The 18,269-nt window shown below is 38.6% G+C and overlaps 3 protein-coding genes across 6 annotated transcripts; 1 reads left to right on the top strand and 2 right to left on the bottom strand.

The window, feature by feature from the left end:
• The first annotated feature begins 433 nt into the window (after window positions 1–433).
• Window positions 434–5,812, top strand: LOC106300021 (putative calcium-transporting ATPase 11, plasma membrane-type). Of its 3 annotated transcripts, none has more exons than XM_013736062.1 (6): window positions 434–684; window positions 2,364–2,418; window positions 2,513–4,593; window positions 4,675–4,846; window positions 4,922–5,220; window positions 5,285–5,812. In XM_013736062.1, exons 1-6 carry the CDS (start codon window positions 514–516, stop codon window positions 5,582–5,584), a joined length of 3,078 nt encoding a protein of 1,025 aa, XP_013591516.1. In that variant the 5' UTR covers window positions 434–513; the 3' UTR covers window positions 5,585–5,812. The 3 variants fall into 3 exon arrangements, with proteins under 3 accessions (XP_013591516.1, XP_013591517.1, XP_013591518.1); XM_013736063.1 differs by lacking the exon at window positions 434–684 and adding an exon at window positions 2,178–2,269 and having other exon boundaries at window positions 5,285–5,712; XM_013736064.1 differs by lacking the exon at window positions 434–684 and adding an exon at window positions 2,212–2,263 and having other exon boundaries at window positions 5,285–5,712.
• A 423-nt stretch (window positions 5,813–6,235) lies between these two features.
• LOC106300023 lies at window positions 6,236–7,140 on the bottom strand. 2 transcript variants are annotated; one of them, XM_013736066.1, is made up of 4 exons: window positions 7,031–7,140; window positions 6,829–6,874; window positions 6,663–6,754; window positions 6,236–6,584 (listed from the first exon to the last, which is right to left on the bottom strand). In XM_013736066.1, the coding sequence occupies exons 1-4, from the start codon at window positions 7,094–7,096 to the stop codon at window positions 6,480–6,482; spliced, it is 309 nt and encodes a 102-aa protein (XP_013591520.1). In that variant the 5' UTR covers window positions 7,097–7,140; the 3' UTR covers window positions 6,236–6,479. The 2 variants fall into 2 exon arrangements, with proteins under 2 accessions (XP_013591520.1, XP_013591521.1); XM_013736067.1 differs by having other exon boundaries at window positions 6,663–6,745.
• A 623-nt stretch (window positions 7,141–7,763) lies between these two features.
• On the bottom strand, window positions 7,764–9,436 carry LOC106300022 (protein FATTY ACID EXPORT 1, chloroplastic-like). Its single transcript, XM_013736065.1, has 6 exons — window positions 9,195–9,436; window positions 8,723–8,957; window positions 8,470–8,637; window positions 8,232–8,278; window positions 8,109–8,149; window positions 7,764–8,013 (listed from the first exon to the last, which is right to left on the bottom strand). Exons 1-6 carry the CDS (start codon window positions 9,291–9,293, stop codon window positions 7,920–7,922), a joined length of 684 nt encoding a protein of 227 aa, XP_013591519.1. The 5' UTR covers window positions 9,294–9,436; the 3' UTR covers window positions 7,764–7,919.
• Between the last annotated feature and the right edge of the window lie 8,833 nt (window positions 9,437–18,269).

Here is an 18,269-nt window from a genome sequence, read left to right as displayed (position 1 = left end):
TCATGAAAATCTATACTAATTTAAAAAGTTGTTATCAAATTTCATAAGTCAATGTATATAAATTTTTACAATCTATGTCACTTTTTAAAACTTATCAACTCTTAAAATTTACAAACTTCATCTCCCAATACCCCTCCCTTAATATATTTTAAAAAAGGAGAATGTGTTTTTTTGGGGTCAAAAGAGAGAATGTACAGAAGGATTATCAATTACGAACAAACTACGAAGCCCACGAAAAGAGGACGCAAGGCTTTTTCTTAAAGGTTGGATCGCGTCAAATAAAAACAAACAAACCAGTGGATACGAAATGGCGGCCCGACCCGGAGACTTATAAAAATGCAACAAACTCCCACGTTGCTAGAGAGAGAGAGAGAGAGAGAGAGAGAGCTAAAGAATAGGAGAGGAGGCTTCAGTCACCTCCTTCCTTCGCGCCTCTGACGGATTCTCTGTATAGAATTCTGAACAGCGCTCTCTCTCTGTTCAGAAAGTAAAAGCAGAGAAATAGAGAAAAGAATGTCTAATCTCCTCAAAGATTTTCAGGTCGAGGCCAAGAACCCGTCGTTGGAGGCTCGCCAGCGATGGAGATCATCAGTCTCCATCGTCAAAAATCGAGCTCGTCGTTTCCGTATGATCAGCAATCTCGAGAAGCTCGCTGAGAATGAGAAGAAGAGATGTCAGATCCAGGTCGGTTTGTTTTCTTTCTTCTCTGGAAAATTTTGGAAATTGTAGTTTAGTGATTTCAGTGAAAATTAATGTCTAAAAGATATTTTTGTACATTTTATTAGTTAACAATAAATTATAAATTTTAAGAAAATTAATTATAAACAATTTTTACATTTTTGAACAGAATATCATTTCACATAACCAATATTCAACCAAAATTAAAATAGATAGCAGAATAAATATGGTTTCTAAAACGGAAGGCATAGTTAATATCAAATCTTAATGAGCTTTTAAAAGGCATACACAAAATGTTTCAAAAATACAAGGAATATTTTTCTTTTTATTTTTTTATTCTATTTTATAAAAATATTTAGAAGTGAATTGAAAATGGTTTTGTGCCTTTTTATTGCTATTACATGAAGAATTATTTGCAGTTGATGATCCGTTCAAAATGTTTTTGTAGGCATTGTTGATTACTTTATTTTTCTGCATAGTGAAGTCATCTTTTCTTTTTTTTTTATCAAAAAAAAAGACTTCACTATAGATCCTTTGTTTACTAGATATTGTTTAGGAATAATGAACTTTGATCAAAAAAATAATAATAATGAACATTCCCCAATAAAACGGGGATTAGCCTTTTTCAATAAAATAAAATAAAATAAATGGGGATTATGATTTTAATAAAAAATGTAACGGATGAGTTAATCTGCGATTTAATTTGCCAACACACTGGAGAATGACATAAAACCTAGGTCATGCTTTTGTGTCTCACATTTAATCAACCAATTGATCTTAAGCAGCGTCCCCATCGTTACGCGTTTCTTTAAATTAATAATAACTCACTCTCTGGACGTTGCATTAAGATATGGTCTGTGCCACTCTGTGGTCTATATTATTCATATAGCTCTGGACTTTTTATGGTACTGCATTCTCTTGACTTTATGTGCAATTACCAACCCTAGCTTTTAGGAAGTTTCGTAGGAAATTTCGTTAGGAGCGAATCCCATACTGTTCTGAAACAGACGTCCATCTTTATTTGTCCCACTTGCGTGGATAAAAAAAGAACGAATAACTTTGGAACCGAGTCTTTTTGTCTTGTTCTTCTCGGTCTTGGTCGTTTTCAGTTTCCTATTGAATTGGAAACGTATTTTTTAAGTTTTCTTAAGTCGACCATTGAACAAAACAGTAGTCTGTTTAACTATTGTAACTGACAAATTGAACCATTAAAGCAAAGTAAATTGACTCATCCAGTGGCAAAGACATTTTTAGTTGCGTTAGCTCCGGTTGTATCTTGTTGGATCACTGAAAATTTGACGTACAACCACACTTTAGAAAGTGCCGGCTCTGAGATTTCAATAAAAAAGTTTTTTTTTTATAGATTTAATGGCTTTATTTTCTTCAAAAAAAAATTGGGGGCCACAGAGGCGGAAGTTTCATTTGGTTTTGCGTAGGACCGGTCCTCACTTTAGATGCTGTTGCTGAAAGATTATAACCCTTTCTCTGTCTAAGAAAGCGTAATGCAAACGAAATAAGCAACCAATCTTTATGGTGGTTTGAGTGTTTTGATGCTTAGCCTTCAGATATTGATTCCTCCATGAAGGTCGATGTCTGTTTTGTTCTTTCTTGTAGTGATCAACAATTCAGTTGTTGTAGTGTTCTTCCACCAACTATCTCACTTTTACTTGTTTGTCATAACACAGGAAAAGATACGGGTTGCGTTCTATGTTCAAAAGGCAGCTCTTCAGTTCATTGATGGTACGATTTGTTGAGTTACAGAGATTTGCATAATTTGGTGGGTTTATTATAATTTAACATTTTTTTCTTTTCATCTTATATATTTTTTTTTCAGCTGGTACACGTCGTGAATATAAACTCACTGATGAGGTCAGACAAGCGGGATTTCACGTGGAAGCTGATGAACTTGCTTCCATGGTTCGAAACCACGACACAAGGAGCCTCACTAAAAGCGGAGGAGCTGAAGGAATCGCTCAGAAACTATCCGTATCACTCACTGAAGGTGTCCGTTCAAATGATCTAGACATCAGAGAAAAAATCTACGGAGCAAATCGATACGCTGAGAAACCAGCCAGATCATTCTTAACATTCGTTTGGGAAGCACTTCAAGACGTGACTCTCATCATCCTTATGGTCTGCGCTGTGGTATCGATAGGAGTGGGAGTAGCCACAGAGGGGTTTCCAAAGGGAATGTACGATGGAACAGGAATCTTGCTAAGTATAATCTTGGTGGTTATGGTCACTGCTATCAGCGACTACAGACAGTCTCTCCAGTTCAGAGATTTGGATAGAGAGAAGAAGAAAATCAATATTCAAGTCACAAGAGATGGGAATAGACAAGAGGTCTCTATCGATGACTTGGTTGTTGGAGATGTGGTTCATCTATCTATTGGTGATCGAGTTCCAGCTGATGGGGTTTTCATATCCGGATACAATCTGGAGATTGACGAGTCAAGCTTATCCGGAGAGAGTGAGCCATCACATGTCAACAAAGAGAAGCCGTTTTTGCTTTCAGGAACCAAAGTTCAAAACGGGTCTGCGAAGATGCTGGTGACGACCGTTGGTATGAGGACTGAGTGGGGGAAGTTGATGGAGACTTTAAGTGAAGGTGGAGAGGATGAGACTCCTCTTCAGGTGAAGCTAAACGGAGTTGCTACGATCATAGGTAAGATTGGTTTGGGGTTTGCGGTGCTGACGTTTGTGGTGTTGTGCGTAAGGTTTGTGATAGGGAAAGCTGCTGCTGGTGGGATCAGTGAGTGGTCTTCTGAAGATGCATTGACGCTGCTTGACTACTTTGCTATCGCTGTAACCATCATAGTCGTTGCTGTACCCGAAGGTTTACCTTTGGCTGTGACGTTAAGTCTGGCGTTTGCTATGAAGCAGTTGATGAAGGACAGGGCGCTCGTGAGGCATCTGGCTGCTTGTGAGACGATGGGCTCTTCTACTTGCATTTGCACTGATAAGACCGGGACGTTAACGACTAACCACATGGTTGTCAACAAGGTTTGGATATGTGAAAACATCAAGGAGAGGCGAGAGGAGAACTTTGAGCTGAACCTGTCTGAACAAGTTAAGAACATCCTTATACAGGCCATTTTTCAGAACACTGGTTCTGAAGTTGTGAAGGATAAGGAAGGTAAAACTCAGATCCTGGGGTCACCTACTGAAAGAGCTATACTGGAGTTTGGTTTGCTTTTGGGCGGTGATGTTGAGATGCAGGGCCGAGAACACAAGATACTTAAGATTGAGCCTTTTAACTCAGACAAGAAGAAGATGTCTGTTCTTACATCTCACTCCGGTGGCAAGGTACGCGCCTTCTGCAAAGGTGCATCTGAGATTGTCCTGAGAATGTGTGAAAAGGTTGTGGATTCAAGCGGCAAATCTGTTCCTCTATCTGAAGAGAAGATTGCAGCAGTCTCTGAAGTCATAGAGGGGTTTGCCTCGGAGGCGTTGAGGACTCTCTGCTTGGTTTACACAGATCTTGATGAAGCTCCTAGTGGTGATCTTCCTGATGGTGGCTACACGTTGGTTGCGGTTGTTGGAATCAAGGATCCGGTTCGTCCAGGTGTTAGAGAAGCTGTACAAACTTGCCAAAACGCTGGAATCACTGTTCGTATGGTCACTGGTGATAACATAAGCACTGCCAAAGCTATTGCAAAGGAATGTGGGATTCTTACAGCAGGAGGTGTGGCTATAGAAGGTTCAGAGTTTCGTAACTTGCCTCCACATGAGATGAGAGCCATTTTACCCAAAATTCAGGTGATGGCTCGGTCTTTGCCGTTGGATAAGCATACACTGGTCAACAATTTGAGGAAAATTGGAGAGGTGGTTGCGGTGACTGGAGATGGAACAAATGATGCTCCTGCGTTGCATGAGTCTGACATTGGACTTGCCATGGGAATAGCTGGAACAGAGGTTCGTTATTAGCCTTCGTTTGTTTTGAATGTTCCACAAACTTGTTTGTATGTTGTCTTTATGTTTAAAACTCCCACACAGGTTGCGAAAGAGAATGCTGATGTGATCATAATGGACGACAACTTTGCAACGATTGTGAACGTGGCGAGATGGGGACGTGCTGTGTATATAAACATCCAGAAGTTTGTTCAGTTCCAGCTTACTGTTAATGTCGTTGCGCTGATCATCAACTTTGTATCTGCTTGCATCACTGGTAAGTAAATTCAAAACACACTCACATCGATGATTGTTTGAGTTTCCACCAATGAATGTTTTGGTCCCTTTTCAGGATCTGCACCACTCACAGCGGTGCAGTTGCTTTGGGTGAACATGATCATGGACACACTCGGTGCATTGGCGCTAGCGACCGAACCTCCAAACGAAGGTTTAATGAAACGTCAACCAATAGGTAGAACCGCAAGCTTCATCACCAGAGCCATGTGGAGAAACATCATTGGTCAAAGCATTTACCAGCTAATCGTCCTCGGCATTCTCAACTTTTATGGGAAGCAAATACTCGATCTCAACGGTCCGGATTCAACAGCTGTTCTCAACACCATCATCTTCAACTCCTTCGTCTTTTGCCAGGTAACAAACATTCAACCATAGTAGTAACCAAGTGACAACACTCAAATGCTTTTGGACAAAACAGGTGTTTAACGAGGTGAACAGCCGAGAGATAGAGAAGATAAACGTGTTTGCAGGAATGTTCAGCAGTTGGGTGTTTGTTGCTGTGATGACTGCAACAACTGGGTTCCAACTGATCATTGTTGAGTTGCTTGGTGCATTTGCAAGCACTGTTCCTTTGAGCTGGCAACATTGGCTTCTCTGCATTGTGATTGGTTCCATAAGCATGATTCTAGCCGTTGGACTTAAATGCATACCTGTTGAGTCCAACAGTCATCATGATGGCTATGAGCTGCTTCCTTCTGGTCCATCTGACTCTGCCTGATCTGACCCCACTTCCTTAGTACGATTGCTACGTCCATTTTCTATATCGGATTCGTTTTCTACTTTAGTGATCTGATTTCAATATGTATAAAATCTAACACGCCAAGCGTTACCAGAAGTTTTTTTTTTTTTTTTTTGGATTGGTTTTCCTTTTTGATTTCTAAAAGAAAAGCTTGTTGTGTAACATTCAGTAAAGCTCTAAAATCATCATTCGAGATCCGGAGCAAGACATGAAGAGTTTCATCTCCTATTTGGTTTAAGCCAGAGGATAATTTTCTTGAAGGAGCTCAGTCACAACATGATTATCATTATTATCATTACCTAGCCATGGAGCTGATGCTTAAGGAGCCAAAGGCAACCAAGCAAGGCCTTGTTAAATCTAATGTGTGTGCAAAACCCTATGCCATTTCCAATTTAAGAAGATGCAACAGAGAACCAATGCATGAACAAAGTTTCATCATAAACCAAAGACAGAAAGTAACACCACTCATGCATGTAGAAAGTAGACAGTGGACGCTAACATCAACCAAGATGGTGGCCAGGTATACAGTGACCCCAATGATATGATAACTACTGACTTAATAATCAATGCAAAAGCACTGAAAAGTTAAAAGTTAAAAAAAAGAAGAAGAAGAAGATGAATGTGGTTAAATAGCTAAGCGAACCAGCTGAAACATTAGCTATAACCTGATTAACAGGTTCTACAGAGTGGTAAGCACTAGTGTTTAACTATGTTCTCTTCCTTTCGATCAAACTGCAGAGTTTCTTATGACACTCTCTCTCACACACACACGCCAAGATATACCCAAAGTTTATTTCCCAAACCGATAATTTCTGATACCATAAAATAAATGAGTAACTTGGTAAAGATGTTTCAGAAACGCATTAGGTTCAAATCATTTAGAGAGTTTCTCAAGCTTCTCATCAGCATCCTCGAGTGCGCGGACAAGATGCAAGATACGGTACCGTTGCTTCTCGTTTTCAGAGGTAAGTTTCTCCACCTAGTAGTAGAATCAACAGTCAAAACTCCAAGAAGAAAGGACCAAGGTAATGAACTGTAAGAAGGAGAGATGGCTTACCTTATCCTTTTCTTGCTTCACCGTCTTGTCAGCTTCTTCGAGTTTGGACTGCATCTGAGTGATCTTTTCCACAAGTTCCGCATCTGGAACATCTGATAAACAAAACAAATAACGGATCAAACACTTGAAATTTCAGAACTTTACGAGATTAGCATGAAGAAAGAACCTGTCTTGGTGGAGGCAAGAGCAGCTTCAAGCCTAGCTAATCGTTCCTACACATGGGAATTGACAGTTTTAGCGGTTTAGGATTTGTTTGTTCATCTCATCGGATTGGATGAGATCAAATCCAAGAACAAGGGAGAAGCATAAAGACTCAAACTTTTAATCAATCGATAAAAGGGTTTTAGGTTTTTAAAAAGAAAGAGAACCTGAGCTTCGGTGGCTCTGTGAAAGAAGGGTTTCAATGTCTCCGGTAGCTGATCCTCCGCCGCCATAACACCTCCTCCTCCTCCGGTTAATTCTGGATTCAGTTTTTCATTTAAACTAAAACCATTTCTTTCCCGGGTTTCCGGTTTGTTCCGGTTATTCGGTTCGGTTTCTTTAGCTGGGTTCAGCGGTTGGTTACATCAATATTGTGGTTGATTACATTTCTATAACCGAAATGTCTTAGAAATATTGGAAGTCATTAACATTAACAGAGCTCCGCGGCTAATATGGCTGAACATTCTACAATCTAAACTCGTGTTTCACACGTAATGCAGGCATGAGCAGTTGATTAACCACACCAAAGCCTTATTCAGGAGTCAGGACGGACTTACCAGTTAGTGACTCAGCTTTTAGAACACTCACAGGGCCTAGCAGCTAGATAAATCACAATTTTGCTGTGGAATCTATCTTTTTAACCCTTGACAATCTTCGCTTTGTTTTTCACTGGAATCAATTGTTTTCTTGCTTTTACTTTGGTTACAATAACATGTCTCACATTTGGTCATCTTTGCAAAAGTTGTTCTATGTGATGTTTCGACTAATACTTCTTGTTTCTCTAACCAGATTATTTCCAATCAAATCGTTTGAAGGTTTCTGACTTGTGGTGAAGCCAACATTAGTTTCTGATATACATTTGAGCTTTTCAAATTTGATTAAGATAAAAATCATAGCATGTCACCGGTAAAGAAAACTTTTATTACTTAAAAATTATGACACTGTAAAGAAGGCCTCTCAAACCTATATAAAATTACAACAATAATCCAACACACCAGAGTCGTCAAAAGAGAAGAGATCTATATTCTTTTTAACCTAAACCTATGTGAAGCTTCTTCAGTATGAAGGGTTACTAGATAGTTTCAATTTCTTTGGAGATGGGTTTCCTCCAGAGAGAACCACATACGAATAGAAACACAGCATGGCAGCACTGCAACGGAAAAAAGGCGTAAACACAAGGTTACATGAAGCCATTAAAAGATAGATACATCCGACTCTGTTATAGATCACAAAAGAAATTCTCACCTGACGACAGCAAAAATCCCAGCAGGAAACAGCTTCTTAGTCTGCATAAGTACAACAGTAAGCAGTTGAAGTCAAGCGAGCAAAAGTTAAACAAGTAACATGATCACAAAGATGATGAATTACCATAGAATAAGCTGTGAAGTTCTTCCAGAAGACGACAGCTGAAAGCACTGCAAATTTAGGATTTCGAAAGAATTAGTAAGCACCTCTTAGTATCACAAAGTATACTTGTATGGATTTTCATATATCCACTTCTCATGTGTAAGATACCAGTATTCTCTTAAGTAATGCATTACGGAATGAAAGTAGTGATTGCTAAACACTGATTAACTGTTCATGGAGACAATAAGTGAAAGGTTACCTGCTTGACCAAGTATATAAGGGAAACTAGATTTTCCCTGACGCCAAATCTTTAAGCTCAATGTACTAAGAGCAAGAAGGCCACCACCATAGAGGACCCCATTACTTAAACTTGTAAGGTTCCGTGAAAACGCAAATCCAAGCAACCCTCCACTCATAACGAGGCCACCTGACAAAGTGTCCTCTGATAACTTCAACAGGAAGCTCAGCAATCCTATTGAAACTAAGTTTCGAGAGAGAGTGAGAAAGTATACCATAAGGAATGCCGAAACAGAAGTCGTGGATCTTTGCCGCCCTTTTTGGCTGTGCCGTGTCAACATGTTCCTCTACTGTCTCGGTGATAATCTCCTTAATGGTAGCAGTTTCATCCACTGAGGAATACGGCTTCTTCGATGTTTTCTCAACAAAAGGTTTAGAAACCTCAGCTGTGTAGCTCAGGGAAGAAGGTGTTTCTGAGCTGTTCCCATCAACGCTTCTAACTACAAAAGACTGTACAATTTCAAGCAATTAGCCACTAGTGACACTATCAAAATCCCCCAAAACTGTTATTCTAAGCACATAGCGACAAGGAAAGAACTATGGATAATAAAGATTGTTTCAAGCTATCTATCTGGGTACGACTAAAATCAAGCAAGCTGGTAACTTTTTGGACATGGGGCATCACTGTAACCAAATCGAGATGAAGAAAGCTACGTGTTCTTTTCAGGAGTTACTCGAGAAGTTTACCAAGTGGCGAGACCTAAGGCATGGGAACGATCGGGTCTGGAAGCGGAATTGGCGATTGGTGGTGGAGAAACAAGCAAGGTGAGAGATTTTCGTCGCCATCTTTCGAGATCTGAGACTCTTGGAGCGTGGTCAGCACGAGAGTAAGTGGTTTGGTTTTGATTCAGCCCGGCGTTAAAGGATCTTTTCTCTTCCTAAAATGAAGACGATGATGACCGTCCGTTCGGTTTTGAATATCTGACCGGTCAAAATGACTCGTATATGAATTGTTATTCGGTTTAGTTGGGTTAGGCTTTGATTTCGGTTTGGGTTTTTAGAGGGCTTGGATTTGTCTCAGGCTCTTTGTTCGGCTTATTCCGTTTTCAAACCCATTTGTGTTAGATGATAATGGAGGGCCGTTGGAGGTTGTTTTACAAATGTGTGCATCTCAGTTCGCAGTGTGCAAGAGTGTGGACTTGCTAGATCTACTTGCTATTATCGCTACGTTTTTATCACATTACACTGTCCAAACATTGACGGTTCTTCGCAGAGTTGCCTTTGCGACTTTCTCATTGGAGCTGTTATTTTCTACGGAGAATCTTAGACATTTTATTCTCAAAACCCATTGGTTGAGTTCTTCAAAGTCGACTTTAACTTCTTTGTGTTCTTTCAAACACGGGTTTTATGACTACAACTGAAGTTTCTCTATAGATATTTTTTCTCTTTAGCTACATCTATCTACATCTATCCTTCGTCATATTTTAGTTATTTTTGTTTATCAGTCTATCGTCGAGGATCTCTCCGGTTGTAACCGTCTTAGTCTTTTGGACTATTAATTTTAATATAAGCATTTGATGTCCCAAAAAAAAGAATATATTGGATGATTTGGATCTATCAAAAATTTATCACAAGTTAGCTTAAGAAAACACACACACAATTTATTAAACTAAGTCCCATTAACATGTTACTTGTTTAAACCTAATGCTTCAATAAGCAGAAATGAGTTCAAAAGATTCAAGTAGATCACAAGGAAAACAAAAGTTGTAACTCACCAACAAGTTTAAATCGTAACTTCCAAAATAATTGTTTTTGCTTTTTTTTTTCTTTCAAAACAGAATATTATTTGCGGTTAAAGTTATAAAACCAAAAGGTCAAAAACCTATTGCCGCATGTTCAAATTGCGTTGGAAAGGGCTCCAAGTAATAATTAAATGTGTTAATTTGCCGAGGTCATAATTAATCCCGGTCTCTTAGCCGGAGTTTTTAACTCATGATTTAACAATTTTTTTGTTATTTTTTTTTACACTATTCGGCTAAGAGACGGCTCTTATATCCCTTATTTAAAATCTAAGAAAAACTAAGAACCGTTTCTTAACCGAATCTAAGAACTCCAGTTAAAAGCTGAGTAACCAATTTTGGAAGGGAAATAAATAATATATTACTGATTTCCATGTTTTAACTAAATAAAATTTAGCACACATTTGAGCTGCTTATAGCATTCACTTTCCAGGTAATCAGTGACAGAGAGAACATATGACATCGATGATGAAGGACATGAGGATGAGAAAAAGAATTAACTTACATCTTTGATGATAAAGTGAGTATTGGATCATTGATTATATGGTTTTGTGGTAGTTGTGGTAGAAGACGGCGTACAAGAAGGATGAAATATAATCGCAATTTACAGAGGAGAATAAACAATGATGGAAACGCCACCGATGATGTTATTTTACATGTACAAAACAATAGTATATACTCTTAATAAATAGTACATATGGACAAAAATGAATCACTACTATTTACTATCAAATCATGTAATGAAGTCCAAGTCACACATTTCTTTTTTTTTTTTTTTTTGGAACTGATTTTCAAATCACACATTTCTTTCCCAAAAAATTCTTATATAAGTTATGTTGTTGTTGCAATTGTTGTTTTATTTTTTAATATGAAAATATTGTTCTATTCTTTTTAATAAAATTAAAATAGTACTAATATTACATTTTTATATACAAAGTATAATACTCCACCACTGCAAATTGAGCATGGTTCAAGCTGTTATATATTCCATTTATTGACCCCCACCCACACCCCGACATCCTATAAATACTAAATCCAACCCTAAATACTAAACTGTAAACCCCAATCACTAGATCCAAATTCAAATATGAACCATATAATATAATGTTTAACTTTCTTTCATTACAAATCACAAATATTAACAAACATGAAATGACGATTAGTACACATAATTACAAACTATAAGATGTGCACATAAGAAAAGTGGGTTATTCCATTCTAAACAAATAGTATTAAGATACGAAGCTACTGGAAACTATTTAATTTGGTAGTACGATGTGTGCAACCATTGTTTAAGAGAATACACAAAGTCAGATACTGACATTCACCGATAGTGGATCGATAAATTAAGAAAACGATAGGTCTGCCGGAAGGAATAAAAATGGTAAAAAAAAAATATTATTTCTCAATCATCAAATAAAATGAAACATGATAAATAGTATATTACATTGTAGCTTAACACGATGAATAAGAAAGTGTTGACTTTGAGGGTAACACATACTGTTTTGTTTTATGGATATAGTATAAATATAGTAGATACTATATCTTAAATAATATTGTACCATTACAAACATCTATACTAGCAAGCACATGCTATAACGTCCTTACGCCGAATATAGTATAGATGGCGAGTAATCTCTTACATATCCTCTTTTCCGACACCACAATACATATTCATAGGCACCGTTGTTTTGTACCGCCCATCACCCAAACGGAGTTGGTCTCTCTAAATTTGAATATAACAACTTTCTTATCTTGTGTCTTCTCTTCATCTTCATTGATACGATAGTCTCTTTTCTCTTCGTCGACCGCGATTCTATGATTTTGGAGTTGCTTTGACTTCATCGCTTTCTTCGTCTTATTCGTTGTCATTTTTTTCAGCCATTTTGGATGGCTCTTCCGCCTATAGATGTGAAGAAGCTTGAATCACGATGTACTATTTATAATAAGACAACATATAATTGAAATTAGAAGATAATTTGTGTCGGTTGCATCAGTGAAGATTAAGGATACAAAGGCGATTATATATATTAACACTGTGTAGCCATTTAGGTAAAATAGATAGATGGTAAATTATTAAATTTTTGCTGATTATACAGTCCAATTTCCCGAGATATATGTTTCGCCGTGAAAATATACGGGTTAAAGACATCCGAGTCATTTAAAAAAGCTCTGAAATCTGGAACTTCAGTTATAATGAAATAAAGACTTAGATATAAAACTAAAATAAATGAGAAATTTAGCATAACACACAGTCATTGGTGTGACTATCGGAGCCAAAAAAACTGGAAGACTTTTCCTCACATTTTAATGTTCAACAACAAACAGCAGCAATACACTACGGTACGGTCCAAGCCTCACCGAAAACAAGTCTTTTCGACTTTTCTAGTCCATCATTTTTAAACTCTCACATGCAGACACTCGAAAACAATAGCTCCGATTGGTAAACATCACTTAATCATGGAATCACGGAAAAATTAATTAAGCTGCAGAAAAAATTAATTAAGTTGCGAAAAATTTAAAATTTGCGGAATGGCGGAATATATATTAGATTGATTAAAATATTTTATATGGTATTTACTTTATTATAAAACAACCTAAATTAAAATTCAGCATAAATCATTTATCTTCAGAGAAATCAAATAAATTTATGTTTTATTTCAGTCTTTTACTTTTCTGGTTTGATTCACTTTTTAGTTTCTTTGGTCTATAATGTCAAAATAAGATCTAGACTTTTTTTTTGCTTAATCCAGAGTTTTCTTTTGATACCATGTTTTGAATGTTTTTTTATCGGTTGAGCAATTGTTACAGGATGATTAGGTGTAGTATTTCTCATGTTAAAAACCTAAACTCATTTAAGTACGATTTTTTCTCTTGGACTGCTTCAACATACTTTTATTCGTCTCAGTTCCATTTTCTGAATTAGAGATCTTATTTCCAAATAAATTCCAGTTTCAACAGCCTTAAACCCTAATAAATTCCAGTTGTTGCTTAACTTGCAAGTTTCACCAAGTGACTTATGAAGAGGCAATTGTCTCTCTCACAGTCTCTTATGTGTTAGAGACCATAGCTGATACCATTTGTATTAACTATTAGGATTTAGGAGATACCAAACACGCAGTTTTCCTTAATGGTCCTTTCGGTATAAATCCATATGCCATTTGGGTATATATATTTGCATATTTCCCCACAATATTTTTTTTGTCTGGTTATTATGCTATTACAAACTATAAGAAACATTATATAGACGATATTATAGCCGACAATTTTACCTGCTTTATGAGGATTCACGTCTGACTGCATCACCCTGAGTAAGATCCATTCCAGACGGTACTCCTTGCGTCATGCTGAAGATCTCTTGTAAGCATTTACTCAATATATATATTGTTGAAGAATTTAGCTTAGGTTACTTAGGTTTCAAGTTAGTCTTAATTAGATCTAGGTTTAAACTGAAAGTAACGACAAAATCAATTTAACGAGTTCCCAACCTCTAACTGGTACGTCTCGTGGGAGAACTCCTGCTCCTAAAATCCACTAGATCAAAGAGACACTAGCAACACCAATTAGTACACTAGATAGTTTGTTTACAAAGAATCAACTGCTCCAAGCTAGAGGATACAATAAAGTCCTTAGATACTAGACTTAAGCCTAAGCAAGATATCTTGTATTGTTGTCTCCTTCCTCTTGAATGATTAAACTGATCCTTCTTGCCGTAAACGTTCTCTGTGTTTCCTTATTGCTGTTTAACCTAATCAACACACTAATCATACATTATATATATTGTGTGTGTGACGAGGTACAAGAGCTGGAGTGGGCCTGCGCAAGACTTGGCCCATCTGATAGGTATTGCGGCTGGGCCATATGAATCTGCTGAAGCCCAAAACTCAACAAATCTACACCGTTTTGGATGAAGCCCAAGACCAAGCCCATGACTTGTTTGTCGGCAACCCTAGCTGTCTCTTTGTCTTAAAATGGGAAAACCATTTTGTCTTCCTCACTCTCTATCTAGCGTCTCTCTCTCTCTCTCTCTCCCGTAGTTTCCTCTCGAGCCCTTGCCGCCGTGAGTACTTGAAGCTCCACTGAGCTCCACCGCGAGAGATCTGATTAGCTTCACCAAGACGGTGTCGCTCCTCCTCCTTATCCAACCTCAGGTACATCTAATCTCTCTTATACTTTGAGAGACTAAGGTCATCTGGATGGAAGAGAAGATGTTAAACTTAGCGCTTCGCTAATCTCCTTTACTCTTTGTAGCATGTCTTCTCCGGTGAACGTTTCACCTACTCCAAAATGCTTGTAGCTCCGCTGTGAGCTTTATCATCACGCCCCACCACTTCCGTGAGCCCAAGTAAGAACCTTTCCTAGACCACTGCCTTTTTAATCTTCATTGACCTGACTCCTTTTGATGTTGTAGGAGCCGATTCAACTCTGTCACGAGTCAACTGGTTTCGGACTTGTACGCCGAGACCTTCCCTTGATATGACAGCTGATTATAGTTGTGCACGCTATCACATACTTCATTGATCTTTGGTAAGCTGTAAGAAATACCCTTTTCCCTCATAACGTTCTCAAGATCGTTACTCACATATATCTCTTCTCGCTTGTTGTAGGTTTTACTGTTGTTGTGGTGTCTGATGTTGATATGATTGCTCGGACATTTGATGTTACTCAACCATGTCTCGAGTCTCCACTTGCATCAAACCAGTGACTGTTTGATGTTAGCATATCCTCCACCTGAACCGAGATCTCTTCTCGATTCTGTTTCTGCTCCAGGTAACTCCTTCTTTCCTTCTGCACGGTTCTTCATGTTGTCCTTTGATTCTCTTTTACATACCCACTAACTGAGTTTGCTGGTTGTGGAATGCGAGGATGAAATCATGACATTGGAGTTACCTGGCACTTTTTCTGTCCGATCAGTGGACGTTCAAAAGCTTGCAGCAAAGCTGGAACTTCTGACCAAGTACTGTTTTAGTTAGGAAATCCGCAGGGTTCAGATTAGTGTGAATCTTGTTTAGGAGAATATCCCATGCTTCCACTAGGTCTCGAATGAAATTGAATTTAGTGGCTATATGCTTAGTCTTCTCGTGATTGACTGGATTTCTTGCTAGGGCTAGAGCACTTTGAGAATCACAATAGAGTCTGATACCTTGTTGCTTGAACCCTAACTCTGCGCATATTTATTTTAACCACATTGCTTCTTTAGCTGCCTCATTCATAACCATGTACTCGGCTTCTGTAGTAGATAGTGCCACAACTGATTGTAGGCATGATTTCCATGAAATTGTATTGCCTCCGAACTTGAATGCATAATCTGTAACTGAGAGTCGCCTGTCCATGTCTGTAGCGTAGTCTGAATCTGAAAAGCCTTCTACTAGTAAAGTTGAATGCTTCTTTAATGTTAAACTGGAATCCATAGCTCCCTTTAGGTACCTTAGGACCCACTAGACTGCTTTCCAGTGTTCCCTTCCTGGTTTGCTCATGAAGCGACAGACGTAGCCTACTGCAAAACCTAGGTCAGGTCTAGAGCCCACCATAGCATACATTAGGCTTCCTACGGCGCTAGCATAGGAAACCCTTCCCATGTGGGGTGCCTCCTCCTTCCACTCATCATCTGTTAGACTTCTCAGCTTGAAGTGAGATGCAGTGGGAGTGATCACGGCCTTGGCATCCTGCATTCCAAAGGTCTTTAGTACTTTCTCAATATACTTCCTCTGAGATAGGATCAATGTTCCTTTTTCTCGATCTCGTATGATGTCCATGCCTAAGATTCTGGAGGCTTTTCCCATATTTTTCATCTCAAATTTCACACTTAGCTTTTCCTTTAGATCCTTAATGACCTTCTTGTTTCCTGAGGCGATCAACATGTCATCGACATATAGGAGTAGATAGATGGCTTTGTCGGTTTGAACATCCCTCATGTAGACACACAGGTCCTTACTGCAGCGCTCAAACAACTGATCCTTCATGTAACTGTTGAACTGGTGGTTCCATCTCCTTGGATATTGCTTCAAACCATACAGAGACTTCCTTAACAGGCACACTTTGTTCTCTGTCCCTGGTTTTATAAACCCCTCAGGCTGTTCCATTAGGATTCTTTCTTCTAAACTTCCATGTAAGAATGCAGTTTTAACAGCCATATGTTCTAGTTCTAAGTCTAGGTTTACCACAGTACTGAGCATAAGTCTGATAGACACATGCTTCACAACTGGAGAAAATATATCGTTGTAGTCGACCCCTTCCTCTGAGAATACCCTTTAGCAACTAGCCTGCCCTTATGACGTTCATCTTTGACGCCTGGGATGCCAGGCTTGAGCTTAAAGAGCCATCTGCATCCAACTAGCTTTGCCTTGGCTGGTCTATCAATGAGATCCCAGGTCCTATTCTTTCTGTGAGATTCCATCTCTTCCTCAGCAGCTTGTCTCCACAACTTTCTTTTGCGACTTCTCATCGCTTAAGCATAAGATCTAGGCTCTTCAACCTCCAGATCACTGATAACAGTGAGCGCGTAAGCTACAAAGTTACCGTCCTCATATCGAGATGGTGGCCTTACATTCTGCCTCCTTTCCCCGTCTCGTGCTAAGATATAGCTGTCTGGTTCTCCATCTTCGCTCTTTTCATTAAGTTCATCGTGATCAAGTTCATCGTCGCTGCTGGAAATTGAGCTATTAGAGCTGTCTGATGACTCATCTCCACCTTGATCCGGTGTACCTTCGACTTCATGGTGAGGAGAAGGTCCCCTGATCAAGTCATCACTGAAAGAGACTTTCTTCTTTGCTCTACTTTCATGATTCACTTGTTTATCTTTAGTAGCTTTTGGACTAACACTCTCCTTTGAAACTGTGTGTTTGTACAGCTCGTCTTCATTGAATATCATATTTCTGCTCGTTCTGCATCTCCCCTCTTGTGGCATCCAAACTCGATAACCCTTAGTGCCCATAGGATATCCCACAAAAACTCCCTTAAGAGCTCTAGGACCTGTGTTTTCCTCTGTTACATGGACACAAGCAGAACATCCAAACGTCCTAAGATGTCCCAAATCAGGTTTAAAACCTGACCAAACTTCTTTTGGTAGTTTGAAATCCAGAGTAAAATTTGGTGACCTGTTAATTAAATAGATTGCAGTAGATGCAGCCTCTGCCCAGAAGCTTTGGTCCAAGCCAAATTCGGCTAACATACATATCACTTTGTCCATAATAGTCATGTTCATCCTCTCTGACACCCCATTCTGTTGTGGGGTGTAAGTGCAGGTTTTATGTCTTTTAATTCCAGACTGCTTGTAGTACTCATCAAACTGCCTATTACAGAACTCCAACTCATTATCAGTCCTCAAGCATTTGATCTTTTTCTCGGTTTTCTTCTCAGTTTCTACTTTCCATTCTCTGAACTTAGAGAATACCTCATATTTAGTCTTCAAGAAATACATCCAAATTTTCTTCGAAAAATCATCAATGAAAGTAACAAAATACTTATGTCCAGCAAGACTATCCGGTGTAGAATGAGAACCCCATAGATCAGAATGAACATACTCCAGAATCCCATTAGTCAGATGTTTAGCTTTAGGAAAGCTTTGCTTATGTGACTTTCCAATAATGCAGTGTTCACAGAAATCCAGTGTCTTAACATCCTTGTCAATGATATATCCCCTTTTGACAAGTTCAGACATATTATTAAGACTCATATGACCAAGGCGTGAATGCCAAACATTAGTCATATTCTTTTCAGCTTTAGAGATATTAACCTCTCCACGCAATACTGTTCCTTGTAGATAATATAATCCCTGAAAGTATTTTCCTGAGAGAAACCTTTGATCATCCTTGTAGAAGTTAACCATAAGATCCTTGCCTATATAGTGGCAACCTGATGTTTCCAACATACCATAAGAGATTAAATTTCTGCTCATTCCAAGCATATATCGTACGCCTGTGAGTATCACACTTGAGCCATCGAGATTTAAAATCTCAATCTTTTCGATTCCTTGGATGTTGCTGTGTGTGTTATTGGCCATTAACACTTCCCCCCCCCCCCC

The sequence above is a fragment of the Brassica oleracea genome, chromosome C6 (genome assembly GCF_000695525.1).
Source record: "Brassica oleracea var. oleracea cultivar TO1000 chromosome C6, BOL, whole genome shotgun sequence".
In the NCBI taxonomy this organism is placed as follows: domain Eukaryota; kingdom Viridiplantae; phylum Streptophyta; class Magnoliopsida; order Brassicales; family Brassicaceae; genus Brassica; species Brassica oleracea.
Note: the sequence above shows the minus strand (reverse complement) of the source record. Positions and strands in the feature narration are given on the sequence as shown.